At 58.4% G+C, this 11,376-nt stretch overlaps 6 protein-coding genes across 6 annotated transcripts; 5 read left to right on the top strand and 1 right to left on the bottom strand.

Annotated features, from left to right (window-relative positions):
• Positions 1-541: 541 nt before the first annotated feature.
• M421DRAFT_99390 (elongation factor 1 beta subunit) lies at positions 542-1,508 on the top strand (the record flags this gene model as incomplete). The annotated part of the gene is made up of 3 exons (XM_033598749.1): positions 542-621; positions 847-1,229; positions 1,279-1,508. 3 exons carry the CDS (start codon positions 542-544, stop codon positions 1,506-1,508), a joined length of 693 nt encoding a protein of 230 aa, XP_033451027.1.
• A 1,081-nt stretch (positions 1,509-2,589) lies between these two features.
• Positions 2,590-4,522, top strand: M421DRAFT_99389 (major facilitator superfamily; the record flags this gene model as incomplete). The annotated part of the gene is made up of 3 exons (XM_033598748.1): positions 2,590-3,209; positions 3,258-4,114; positions 4,170-4,522. 3 exons carry the CDS (start codon positions 2,590-2,592, stop codon positions 4,520-4,522), a joined length of 1,830 nt encoding a protein of 609 aa, XP_033451026.1.
• Positions 4,523-4,844: 322 nt separating this feature from the next.
• M421DRAFT_418254 (branched-chain-amino-acid aminotransferase) lies at positions 4,845-6,590 on the top strand. The gene is made up of 4 exons (XM_033591718.1): positions 4,845-5,152; positions 5,205-5,502; positions 5,556-6,254; positions 6,306-6,590. Exons 1-4 carry the CDS (start codon positions 4,903-4,905, stop codon positions 6,319-6,321), a joined length of 1,263 nt encoding a protein of 420 aa, XP_033451025.1. The 5' UTR covers positions 4,845-4,902; the 3' UTR covers positions 6,322-6,590.
• A 262-nt stretch (positions 6,591-6,852) lies between these two features.
• M421DRAFT_3069 (uncharacterized protein) lies at positions 6,853-7,923 on the top strand (the record flags this gene model as incomplete). Its single annotated transcript, XM_033589164.1, has 3 exons — positions 6,853-7,422; positions 7,475-7,798; positions 7,849-7,923. The coding sequence occupies 3 exons, from the start codon at positions 6,853-6,855 to the stop codon at positions 7,921-7,923; spliced, it is 969 nt and encodes a 322-aa protein (XP_033451024.1).
• A 1,175-nt stretch (positions 7,924-9,098) lies between these two features.
• Positions 9,099-9,479, bottom strand: M421DRAFT_358453 (uncharacterized protein). The gene has a single exon (XM_033589648.1). The coding sequence runs from the start codon at positions 9,416-9,418 to the stop codon at positions 9,218-9,220; it is 201 nt and encodes a 66-aa protein (XP_033451023.1). The 5' UTR covers positions 9,419-9,479; the 3' UTR covers positions 9,099-9,217.
• A 19-nt stretch (positions 9,480-9,498) lies between these two features.
• Positions 9,499-11,328, top strand: M421DRAFT_418253 (Clc chloride channel). Its single transcript, XM_033591717.1, has one exon. The coding sequence runs from the start codon at positions 9,827-9,829 to the stop codon at positions 11,225-11,227; it is 1,401 nt and encodes a 466-aa protein (XP_033451022.1). The 5' UTR covers positions 9,499-9,826; the 3' UTR covers positions 11,228-11,328.
• The last annotated feature ends 48 nt before the right edge of the window (positions 11,329-11,376 follow it).

The raw sequence follows: 11,376 nt of genomic DNA, 5'->3' as shown, positions 1-11,376 counted from the left end.
TCGTTGGCAGATGCCATAGTGGCGAAGGGCGGGTGGTCGGTCGAGGGACAGCAGCAATGCGCCTCGCGGCGAAACGCGCTCTACTTGTTAGCATGATGATGTGCGATGAACGATACAGATGTACGAAAATTCGGGGAATCCAGACGGAGGAAGTACACAGGTTTATATTCTTGATAGATGGCGCGCGGACGCAGCTTGAGCTCGAAGCTCCGGGATCGTTCGATAAAATTCTACGACGTCGCGCGACGCTTCCCGACAGGACTCAAGCACGCAAATGATACAGGCTACCAGGGGACAGTCAGTACAGCCCACAGAGCTCGATGCGCCAGATACAGTGTCGACTGGGGATGTTGACTCTGGCAGGGGCGCCCGACGTGCTGGAGGCAGGTACGAAAGCACGTGCGTTCAGCCCCACCCTGGCCTTGGCTTCGGAAAATCGCTAGCGCCCAGTCTTGCGCCAAAATCTCTTGCTGCCCCCCTTCTTCCACAACATCAACGCGACTCCATACTCCCTCTCCCAGAGTTTTACACAATCGCAAATATGGGCTTCACCGATTTCATTTCCGACGCAGGTCTCACCCTCCTGAACAACTGGGTCAAGACCCGCAGCTACATCGTTGGGTAAGTTGCTACCCCACCACGATACTCGTGTGTTGTGTTTTTGCTACACCACCGCAATCCCTCTTTCTTTCCATGATGAGAACATTTGGTCCGTGTTAATGAGGCGGCTTAAGACCCCGCTATCTGAATACAAAACCACAGCGCTTGTCGCAACTCTGACTTACCTCTCGTTACTACTGCTTCTGTTCGATGTATCTGGCAGAGTAATAGTCTGACGATCACCAGCTACACCCCGTCGCAGGCCGACGTCAAGGTCTTCCAGCAGATCAAGCAGATCCCTGCCCCCGAGAAGTTCCCTTACGCCTGGAGGTGGTACAACCACATCCTCACCTTCGAGGGCGAGTTCGAGACTCTCCCGGGTGACCCAACCAAGGAGGCCACCGCCTATGGCCCTGAGTCCAGCGAGCTCACACTTAACCCCGCCGCCGCCCCCGAGAAGGAGGCTGAGGACGACGACGACGAGGTCGACCTGTTCGGCTCCGATGATGAGGTCGATGAGGAGGCTGAGCGCATCAAGGCTGAGCGTCTTGCCGAGTACAACAAGAAGAAGGCCGGCAAGGTAAAGCCTGCTGCCAAGTCTATCGTCACCCTCGACGTCAAGCCCTGGGGTAAGTCACTGTGCCAATGGTGGAAGTTGCAGACACTGACAGCGTGCAGATGATGAGACAGACATGGATGAGCTCAAGGCCAACGTTCTCTCCATCGAGAAGGACGGTCTGGTCTGGGGTGGCTCTAAGCTGGTCGCTGTTGGTTTCGGTATCAAGAAGCTCCAGATCAACTTGGTGATCGAGGACGACAAGGTATCTCTCGATGAGCTTCAGCAGCAGATTGAGGAATTCGAGGACCACGTCCAGTCCACTGATGTCATTGCCATGCAGAAGTTGTAGACGAAAGTTTACTGTTATGAAGTTAATGATGGGCCTGGTCACGGATTGACGTCTTAATGAGCATCGCTAGACGACAAAACAGAATCATGACTGACAAACAAGTTGGTCTTCTCTGCATTGCAGAGACACCCAACGTTCAGAACCCCACTTCGCTGTTGTGATGTGCTTTATTTGAGATCTTGTGATGATGGTGCTTCCAGGACCATTGCCCAGGACAGGCAACTCGGTACGTTTGCTTTGCTGCAATATCAAAATATTCAAACCCGGCTCGAAGATTCTATCGGTTCATAACGACTTTCCAGAAGGTTACTCGGTGGCGAGCACTGCCCGGCGCGAAATGTGTAAGATGTGCAATGTCAATTCTGCAAATGCTTGTAGGAGATGCAGTCCGCTGCTGACTGAGACCTGAGCTTCGCCACGATCTGAGTCTTGTGGGTATTGATATGATTCACTGCAGCATTAATTGGCGCCAAACGACTGTTCGCGCAGAGGGCACCGGTATTCTGGTGTGTGACGTCGCCGTTGAAATGTGGTTTGACAGCGCGCCGTTTGAGCGCCGTTCATGGCACGGTGCAAGTTCCAACGTCTGCAGATCTTCAAGACGCACGATAAGACTCAATTCGTACTCAATAGACTCAGGAAGAAATGAGATTGCGCATGTTCCGACGTTGGTGGAGCATGCGATTCTTTGATCTCGCCCCTTTTCGCGTCCCGCGAGAGGCCAACCTTCTGTCAAAAAGCGAGACCTGGCCATACGTCCCTGCAGGCGCATTGCCTCGATTCTTTGACACCGACAGCACTATTCGCTCAGAACGGTCGAAACAGACAGCGCATTTCTACTGTTTTAACAAGATCTCAATCGCTTCCACTTCCCCACATCTAATATTGAGAGAATTCGCGCAATCAGCTCCTGGAGGCTATAACATTAAACAGACCCACCTCGCACTTAACTGGTGCCCGATCACAAGCGCGGACACCCGCTAGCCCTGGAGTCAGTCGGACTCACGGGATTGTCAGAAGTTATATTACTGGCTGCGCCCTTGCGTCTCCAGCGCGCCGATTGCGACGCTTCACAGTCAAGATGGTCGAGAATAAGGTTGACAAGTACATCGAGCGGGCAGAAAGAGATGCCAGCCCCGACCGTTTTGGACCTCCTGCCGTGGACCCAGAGAAGGAGGAAGGTCGTGAACAGATTGCGCGGACAGCTACCGTTTCAAGCTCCTCCACATCGTCGTCTGAGGCATCAGACATCGAGCGCGAAGCAGCCATGTCTCGCATACCAACACAACATGATGAGGCTATAGGACTTGAGCGTCACGAGTCAGCATTGAGCCGGATCCACACCCAGCGGAGCCAACACTCAGGAACAGTAGGCGCCAGCTTGCGAAGTAGGACGAGTAGGAAGCCGTTGCCCGCCTTTGGAGCAGGAAAGCCATACCCACCACCGCTACCGGAGCGAGAGGCATATGTAGTGGAATTCGATGGACATGATGATCCCATGCATGCTCAGAATTGGCCGTTGAAGAAGAAGCTTGCCACCGCTGCTATGCTTGGGTTTACTACGCTCACGGCGGCGTTTGGTTCGAGTATCATCTCTTCGGCGACTGGGGCTATTGCGCAGATCTACGGTGTCGGGTCTGTTGTCGCAACATTGGCAACCTCGCTTTACGTTCTGGGTTTTGCGACCGGTCCTATCCTGTGGTAAGTGGATTCTTACAATCGGGGACGATGCACGCTGACTCCACCCAGGGCCCCCTTGTCAGAACTAAAAGGTAGACGACTGCCGCTTGTCATCGCGTCGTTTGGATTCTCTATCTTCAACATATCTGTAGCTGTCTCCAAGGACCTGCAAACGCTGCTGATCTGTCGATTCTTCAGTGGCTTCTTCGGTGCTTGTCCTCTGACTTGTGTCGCCGCTGTTTTTTCTGACATGTTCGACAACCGCACCCGTGGAATGGCCATCACCATCTTCTCTATGACAGTCTTCTCCGGTCCCTTAATGGGGCCCTTTATCGGTGGCTTCATCGTCATGTCTGACCTCGGCTACCGCTGGACAGAGTACGTTGTATCCTTCATGGGTTTCTTTTGCTTTGCCTGCAACCTGTTCTTTCTCGCGGAGTCGTATCCGCCACAGATCCTTATCACAAAGGCCTCCGAGCTCCGCCGTAGGACGAAGAACTGGGGCATCCACGCCAAACAGGAGGAGATCGAAATCGACTTCCGAGAACTGGTCCAGAAGAACTTTTCCAGGCCTCTGAAAATGCTGATCACCGAGCGTATTGTGCTGCTGCTCAGTATCTACATGGCCTTCATCTACGGGCTGCTTTACCTCTTCCTCACAGCCTACCCACTGGTATTCCAGGGTGTCCATGGTATGAACCTCGGTGTTGGAGGTCTTCCGTTCTTTGGCATGATCACTGGTCAGCTTCTTGCCGGAACTCTCATCTTCGCGCGCCAGTCCGGCTACCAGAAGAAGCTCGCTGCCAACAACAACATCCCCATCCCTGAATGGCGTCTACCAGAGGTCATAATTGGTGGTGTATGCTTTTCTGCCGGTCTCTTTTGGTTTGGATGGACCGGTTACAACCCGAACGTTCACTGGGTTGGTAGGTCTCCATTGCCTTCAAACCTCACTCGAGGTTTCTTACTGACAACCTCCAGTCCCCACTTTGTCAGGTCTTCTCACCGGGTTCGGTCTCCTCTCCATCTTCCTCCAAGCGCTCAACTATCTTGTCGACGCCTACCTCATGTTCGCCGCCTCCGCTATCGCCGCCAACACGTTCCTGCGTAGTCTGTGTGGAGCCATCTTCCCTCTCTTTGCACGCCAGATGTTCGAGGGCATGGGCATTCAGTGGGCATCCACTTTGCTTGGTATCCTGGCTGCGTTGCTGGTGCCTGTGCCTGTGTGGTTTTACCTCCGTGGTGCGAAGATCAGGGAAAGGAGCGCTTATGCGCCGACGAACTTTGGGAAGCCCGCTGCACTGGAGGCAGAGGAGTCGTCGAACGAGCGGTAGGGTGGAGGAAGGCAAGAAACCAGGAAGGTCTGGGGTATGTAACGGCCGTCGAGCATGTTTGAATGATATCATATCACATTGTAGATGACCTTGTTAGTAGTAATTGGTGATTGTAATCGCTCGAATACACTGAATGCATCCTCCTTCTGTTGACCACGTCAGCACTATCTACTCTGACTCGATTGCTCAATGACTGCATGATTGTTCTGCGGACATGGGAGAGATGCCCGGTTTGTCCGTCAAGGGCCAATGATTGAAGCGCCGTTAGCGGCGCGTAGAGCCGAGGCGGTCTGCCGATGAACCCTGCAACATTTGGAGGACAGTCAGTTTGACCGACGCACTTGAGCCCCATTCTCCCTCCACAGCCCGGCAAAACTCACATGGCCATGTTGCAGCAGAGATCTTCGAGGCTGCTTTCCTCGCTCTCCAATTGCGCCTTCCGCTCGAAAGCTGCACCGCTCAGCGCATCGCTGCGATGTCGGACACAGCGCCCGTACAGCATCCACGCTGATGCCTCTGTTGGCAACAAGATTCAGGACATTGATCCGACAAAGCTCAGCATCACAAGGACAACCTCGCCGAAGGACCTCTTGGCGCCGAAGGACCTTCTCTTCGGTCGCAACTTCACGGGTAGATGGCTCAGCTGCGTCACGGCTGGGCAGATGGCTAAGAAAAGCAACAGATCACATGCTCTCGATCGAATGGACAGCAGCGGAAGGATGGCTCCCCGCGCGCATCACACCGTACCAGAACCTGAGCCTCGATCCGGCAACGTGCGTGTTCCACTATGCGTTCGGGTGCTTCGAGGGCATGAAGGCCTACAAGGACAAGAAGGGCGCCATCAGACTGTTCAGGCCGGACAGGAACATGGTCCGTTTCAACACGTCATCGGCACGCATTGCGCTGCCCAACTTCGACCCTGATGCGCTGATCGACCTCATCGGCAAATTCGTAAAGGAGGATGCGCGCTTCATCCCCGAGTAAGATGCGATGACGAATGTCTGCACGAAGCAGAAGCTGACAGCCGGTGCAGCGAACGCGGATACTCGCTCTACCTGCGTCCGACCATGATCGGTACCCAGCGCACCCTCGGCGTCGGTCCCCCCGCTTCCGCGCTTCTCTACGTTATCGCCTCACCTGTCGGTCCCTACTACCCTACAGGCTTCACGGCCATATCGCTTGAGGCCACCGACTACGCTGTGCGCGCGTGGCCCGGAGGTGTCGGTGACAAGAAGCTGGGTGCCAACTACGCGCCCTGCATTGTCCCCCAGAAGCAGGCTGCTAGCCGCGGCTTCCACCAGAACCTCTGGCTGTTCGGCGAGGAGGAGTACGTCACCGAGGTCGGCACCATGAACCTGTTCGCTGCGATCAAGAACAAGGAAACCGGACAGCCCGAGCTGCTCACTGCGCCGCTCGACGGAACCATCCTCCCCGGTGTCACACGAGACTCGATCCTGGGTCTTGCGAGGGAGCGCCTGGAGCCCAAGGGCTGGAAGGTTCTCGAGCAGAAGTTCACGATGAAGGACATGGCTGCTGCCGCCGACGAGGGCCGCATGATGGAGGTCTTCGGTGCGGGAACTGCCGCCATTGTCAGCCCCGTGCGCAAGATCAGCTGGAAGAACCGCCTCGTCAACTGCGGTCTTGAAGACCATGTCGAGGCGGGACCAATTGCTCAGCAGATGAAGGAGTGGATGGAGGCCATCCAGTACGGCGACGAGGAGCACCCCTGGAGGTAAGATGAATCCCTCGCGCGCGACATTGTGCCTTGCTAACTCGACAACAGCTACGAGATCAAATAGACGATACAGCGACCACTATCCGAACTGCTGTCTGGCGCCCTGTGCAAAAGTTGCTCTGGTCTAGACTACCCGGCAAAAGATGGACGCGTCTGTTTTGTGTATACAGCATGTAGAGCTGCGGACGGGCGGCGGTATTTTGCAGCCTGGCGACTGTTTTGATTACATTTATTCCATTTGCATGCAATCGAGAAGGATTATTCATCTCAAGCTCAAGGCCAATCTCAAGGCCAAGCTCCAGCTCAAGCTCAAGCCCAAACTCAGGCGATGGCGTCACACCAATAATGGCCTGTTGTGGGCATGGGTGGGTTGTGCTCCTTGGCTTGGCTGTTGACGGTCCCGCCGATCGCGTCGCTTATGCAAGGGCCCCAGCTTCCAAGGCGGGAGGTTGGCAGTTGTCTCGCGTCCCAATCCGGACGGCCACACCACCGTCCCTCAACCGCCCTCGCCCAATTGCTCGCCATCCGCACCGGCGCCGCTCGTCAGACGCTCCGTGAGACACGACACCCGCCAACGCGACCACACACCTTCGCGATGCTGGCCCGCGGCGCGCTCTGCCGCTTGGCGGCCGGGGTGCCCAAGCAAGCTGCCCACGACCTGCCCAAGCTCGCGACCCTCGTCCAGGCGGCCCGCAGCGGCCTCTCGCTGCCCGTCCGCTCTCTCGCGCACGTGATTCAGCTCCAGACGCGCTCGTACGCCACCACCAAGGCCCAGAAGGACCCCGCCGCGCCGGTCAAGAAGGCCGTCAAGGCGAAGGCGGCAGCGGGCAAGAAGGTGACCAAGACGGCCGTCGCGAAGAAGGCCCCAGGCAGCCAGGCGAAGACGACCAAGAAGAAGGCCGCGCCCAAGAAACCGGTCAAGAAGCTGGTCAAGAAGCCGGTCAAGAAGCCGGCTAAGAAGCCCAAGAAGGTGCTCACAGATGAGGAGAAGCTCAAGGCCGTGGTCCGGGAACTGAAGAAGGTCGCGCTCAAGGAGCCCGTTGCCCGCAACAGAATCTCCACCTTCAACGTCTACATCGCAGAACAGGTCAAAGGGAGCGCCGGAAAGGCAGCTTTGAGCCAGAGCGCAGCGTCCTTCAAGGACATCTCGCCTGCTGAGCGCGAGGTACACACTACACCCCAATACCCCCACATGTTCGTGCTGACAATCCACCCAGAAATACAACCATCTGACCTCTGAGCGCAACGAGGCCCGGCTTGCCGAGTACAACGCCTGGGTCAAGTCCCACACGCCCGAGCAGATCCGTCTTGCAAACAACGCGCGCAACCTCCTCAGGAAGAAGCTCGCGGGCAAATACAAGCGGCAAGTCGCGCACACCCAGCCCATCGAGGACGACCGCATGCCGAAGCGCCCGAGCTCTGCCTGGGCTTTCTTCTTCGCCGAACGCCAGGCAAGCTCAGACTTCCACGGCATCGCCGTTCCGGAGAGGGCCCGGCTCATCTCCGCTGAATGGAAGGCGCTGAGTGCCGGTGAGAAGCAGGTATGTTCTACTCCACGTCTTTGGAAAACGTCATCTGACCCACATGACAGCGATTCGAAGACCAAGGTGCGGCCGAGAGGCAGAGGTACGCCCGCGAAACGGCGGTACTCGCGAAGGCAGCTTAGATTCTGAAGCAGCATCGACTGTATTTTTCCTTGCACGACATTTCCTTGGTTCCTCGACATCTCGTGGATCCGTGCTCGAGTCGGTCGAACCGGCGCGCAAGTGGCAATATCAATGTACTCTGGCCTGGACCGCGGTTCGGTTTCTCTTACATGGCGGCGTAGGTTAGGTCCCCTGGCGCATCTGGTCTGGACATCAGAGCGTGTTCTTGTCTCGCGTAACGTATGTAAGCATATAGCGCTGTAGCTCTGCTTGTATTCCCTGTACTGTTCTCAGCACCTCTCGTCCGCACTGACGGTTTTTTCCCTGCTTTGACTGTGTCCAGCGCCTTTTGCTTGCATGTTCTGAGCTACGCACCGCAACTGATAGTCTTCGCAGCCGTAATGCGACCGATAACGCGCCCACCCGGCTAGCGCTGTGTACACGATCTGCGCCTATCACATCGAGGCCCTCCACGCCTGCACGGCTCCTTATCTCTCCGCATTCAAGCCTCGATACCTGGACCCTGACCACGAGCGTCTTCCCCAGGTCAAATCCCAGTCAATCGTGCTCGACGGTTGATAAGCGAGGGTTTGAAAGATACGGCAGCGTCACTGTGCATGCACCTGAGGTGGCTTCGAACGCTCGATCCCATATCTACCCGGATAACCCAGAAGCATGTCTGAAGCACTCCTCACGCTGCCCTTTCGCAGCCTCGAGCCATGCCCTCGGATGTTGAGGCCGGGAGCGAGCGGACGCCGCTTCTGCACGGCCGTCGATTGTCTCATCTGCAACACGATCAGGACTTAGAGACGGCTTCGACGATATCCTCCAGCCCACTGAAAGAGGAACAGCAACGCATCGATAGCGCGGTTGGCGAACGCCTGCCGTATAATGATTACACGACGATCGACTGGCTCCACGATCTTGTACAAATGTCCTGGAGTCGTTTGTGGCGTGGCACTGACTCAAGCAGGTCAAAGACTCGTACAGATTCCGGCACATCGACTCCCTTCCCGGACTGCGGTACAGGGTTCTTGCGCTCTTCGACGCCTGCTCGGGATGGATCGCCGTCGTCATAATCGGCGCTCTGACAGCTCTCGTCGCCTTCCTCGTCGACGTCGCCGTCGCCACCGTAGCAGATTGGAAGACGGGGTATTGCAGCACCAGCCCGTGGAAGAGCCGGGAGAACTGCTGTCGCGCGCACGCACCGAGTGCGTCGCCTTCGCAGCTTCGTCTCGCTGATGCGCGGGGTGTAGAGCCGAGCTGCAGTGCCTGGCGCGCCTGGTCCACTGGCTATGCCGGCAGCTTTGCAGTCTACGTTGCGCTAGCACTCATCTTTGGCACCATCAGCTCGAGCGCAACCATGTTGACGAGGACCCGACTCCCGTCCGCCGACGAGGACGGTGAGCAGCCTGCCTCTCCACCGGTTGCGAGACTGAGCGGCTCACACGTCTCGGCTGGTGTGCGTGCGCCGGCGCCATCATCCAGTGCAGGAGCCGGAAAGGTCATGTACATGGCCGCAGGCAGCGGGTGAGCATCACAAGCAGCACACAGTCCAAGTCGACTACTTACGACGCCACAGCATCCCCGAGATCAAGACCATATTGAGCGGCTTCTGCATCCCGTCGTTTCTATCCCTCAAGGTACTCGTCATCAAAGCGTTCGGTGCCGTCTTCGCCGTGAGCACCGGCATGTGTCTGGGCAAGGAAGGGCCCTTTGTGCACATCTCGACGTGCGTGGGCCATCTAGTCGGCTCGCAGTTCCCCAAGTACGCCGCCAACGGGCGCAAGATGCGCGAGCTGCTGAGCGCCGCGTGCGCCAGCGGGCTGAGCGTCGCCTTTGGCGCGCCCATCGGCGGCGTGCTGTTCAGCTACGAAGAGGCAGGCCCCCGCCACGCACGCTGCCGTGCAAGCAACACATCACATGGCTGACCGCATGCAGATCAGCACGTACTTCCCGCGCAGCGTCCTCTGGCGCGCGTTCCTCTGCAGCCTGACGGCCGCCATGGTGCTCAAGCTGCTCAACCCCACGGGCACGGGCAAACTCGTCCTGTTCGAGACCAGCTACGGCACCGAGTACGAGCCCGCGCACTACCTGGTGTTGATGCTCCTCGGGGTCGCGGGCGGCATCTTCGGCGGCCTGTTCTGCAAGCTGAATTTCCTCTGGAGCAGGCGCTTCCGCCGACTTGCGCTGATCGAGCAGAACCCCGTGTTGGAAGTCGCGCTCGTGGTGCTGGCGACGGCACTGCTGCAGTTCCCCAATCCGCTGACGCGCGAGCCCGGCGACGTCGCTCTCAAGAGCGTGCTCGTCGACTGCGCGGATCCCGCGTCGCAGCATTCCTTCGTCTGCGTGCATGAAGCGCGCACCGAGGGGACGACGATTAACTGGGCCTACGTTGGCTGGCTGGCGTACGGGACGCTGACCAAGCTTGTCCTCAGCATCGTCACGTTCGGCTGCAAAGTGCCGTCGGGCGTCATCATCCCCGCGCTGGACGCGGGCGCCCTCTTCGGCCGGCTGGCCGGCTACATGGTGTCGTGCGCGGCGCCCAACGCCGTGTCGTCGCCGGGCATGTTCGCGCTGGCGGGCGCCGCCGCGTTCCTGGCGGGCGTGAGCCGCATGACCATCAGCCTGGCGGTCATCATGCTGGAGCTGAGCGGCGAGCTCGCGTACGCGGTGCCGAACATGGTGGCCATACTGGTCGCGAAGTGGGTCGCGGACGCCATCTCGGCCGCGAGCGTGTACGACGTGGCACAGACGGTGCTGGGCCACCCGTTCCTCGACGCCGACGTGGCTCTGCACGCCGTGCGCAAGACGGACCTGCGCGTTTCATCGCTGATCCCGCCGGCGCGCACAATGGCAGCCATCACCGTGCTCGTCCCGCCGGGCAACAACACCGTCGCGGCATCGCTGCTGCAGCGCAAGCTCGCCGCGCTCAGGAGCAGGGGGCTGATGGACGCAGGCCTGGTGCTGGTGCAGACGCGGCCGCCCTCGACCGTCCCCGTGCTGCAGGGCTACCTGGCGCAGCCCGAGCTCGCCGCGGGGCTGGCGTGCGCGCAGCCAGACCGCGCCGTGCGACTCCTCGGGCCGGCGGGCGACGATGCGGATGCAGATGCGGATGCAGATGCGGATGCGCTCGACCTCAGCCCGCTCGTCGACCACGCGCCGCTATCGCTGTGCCGCTCGGCGCCGGTCGAGGTCGCAGTCGAGATGTTCGCGAAGCTGGGGTTGCGGTACCTGTGCGTGACGGCCGAGGGCACGGGTGCGCTGGTCGGGGTGGTGCTGAAGAAGCGGCTGGTGGGGTTTATCGAGGGGCTGGAGGAGTAGAGAAGCGCGGGGGGAGGCTGCGGAGTGAAAGGGTGAGATGGGACGCGCTCGGTGTGGAGACGAGATTTCATTAACGCGATTAAATACCTACACATACCTACTGGACCATTTCCCTGCCGCACTCGCACTCCCCTCCACGTTCCATCAAC

Source organism: Didymella exigua (genome assembly GCF_010094145.1).
Source record: "Didymella exigua CBS 183.55 unplaced genomic scaffold M421scaffold_7, whole genome shotgun sequence".
Taxonomy (NCBI): domain Eukaryota; kingdom Fungi; phylum Ascomycota; class Dothideomycetes; order Pleosporales; family Didymellaceae; genus Didymella; species Didymella exigua.
Note: the sequence above shows the minus strand (reverse complement) of the source record. Positions and strands in the feature narration are given on the sequence as shown.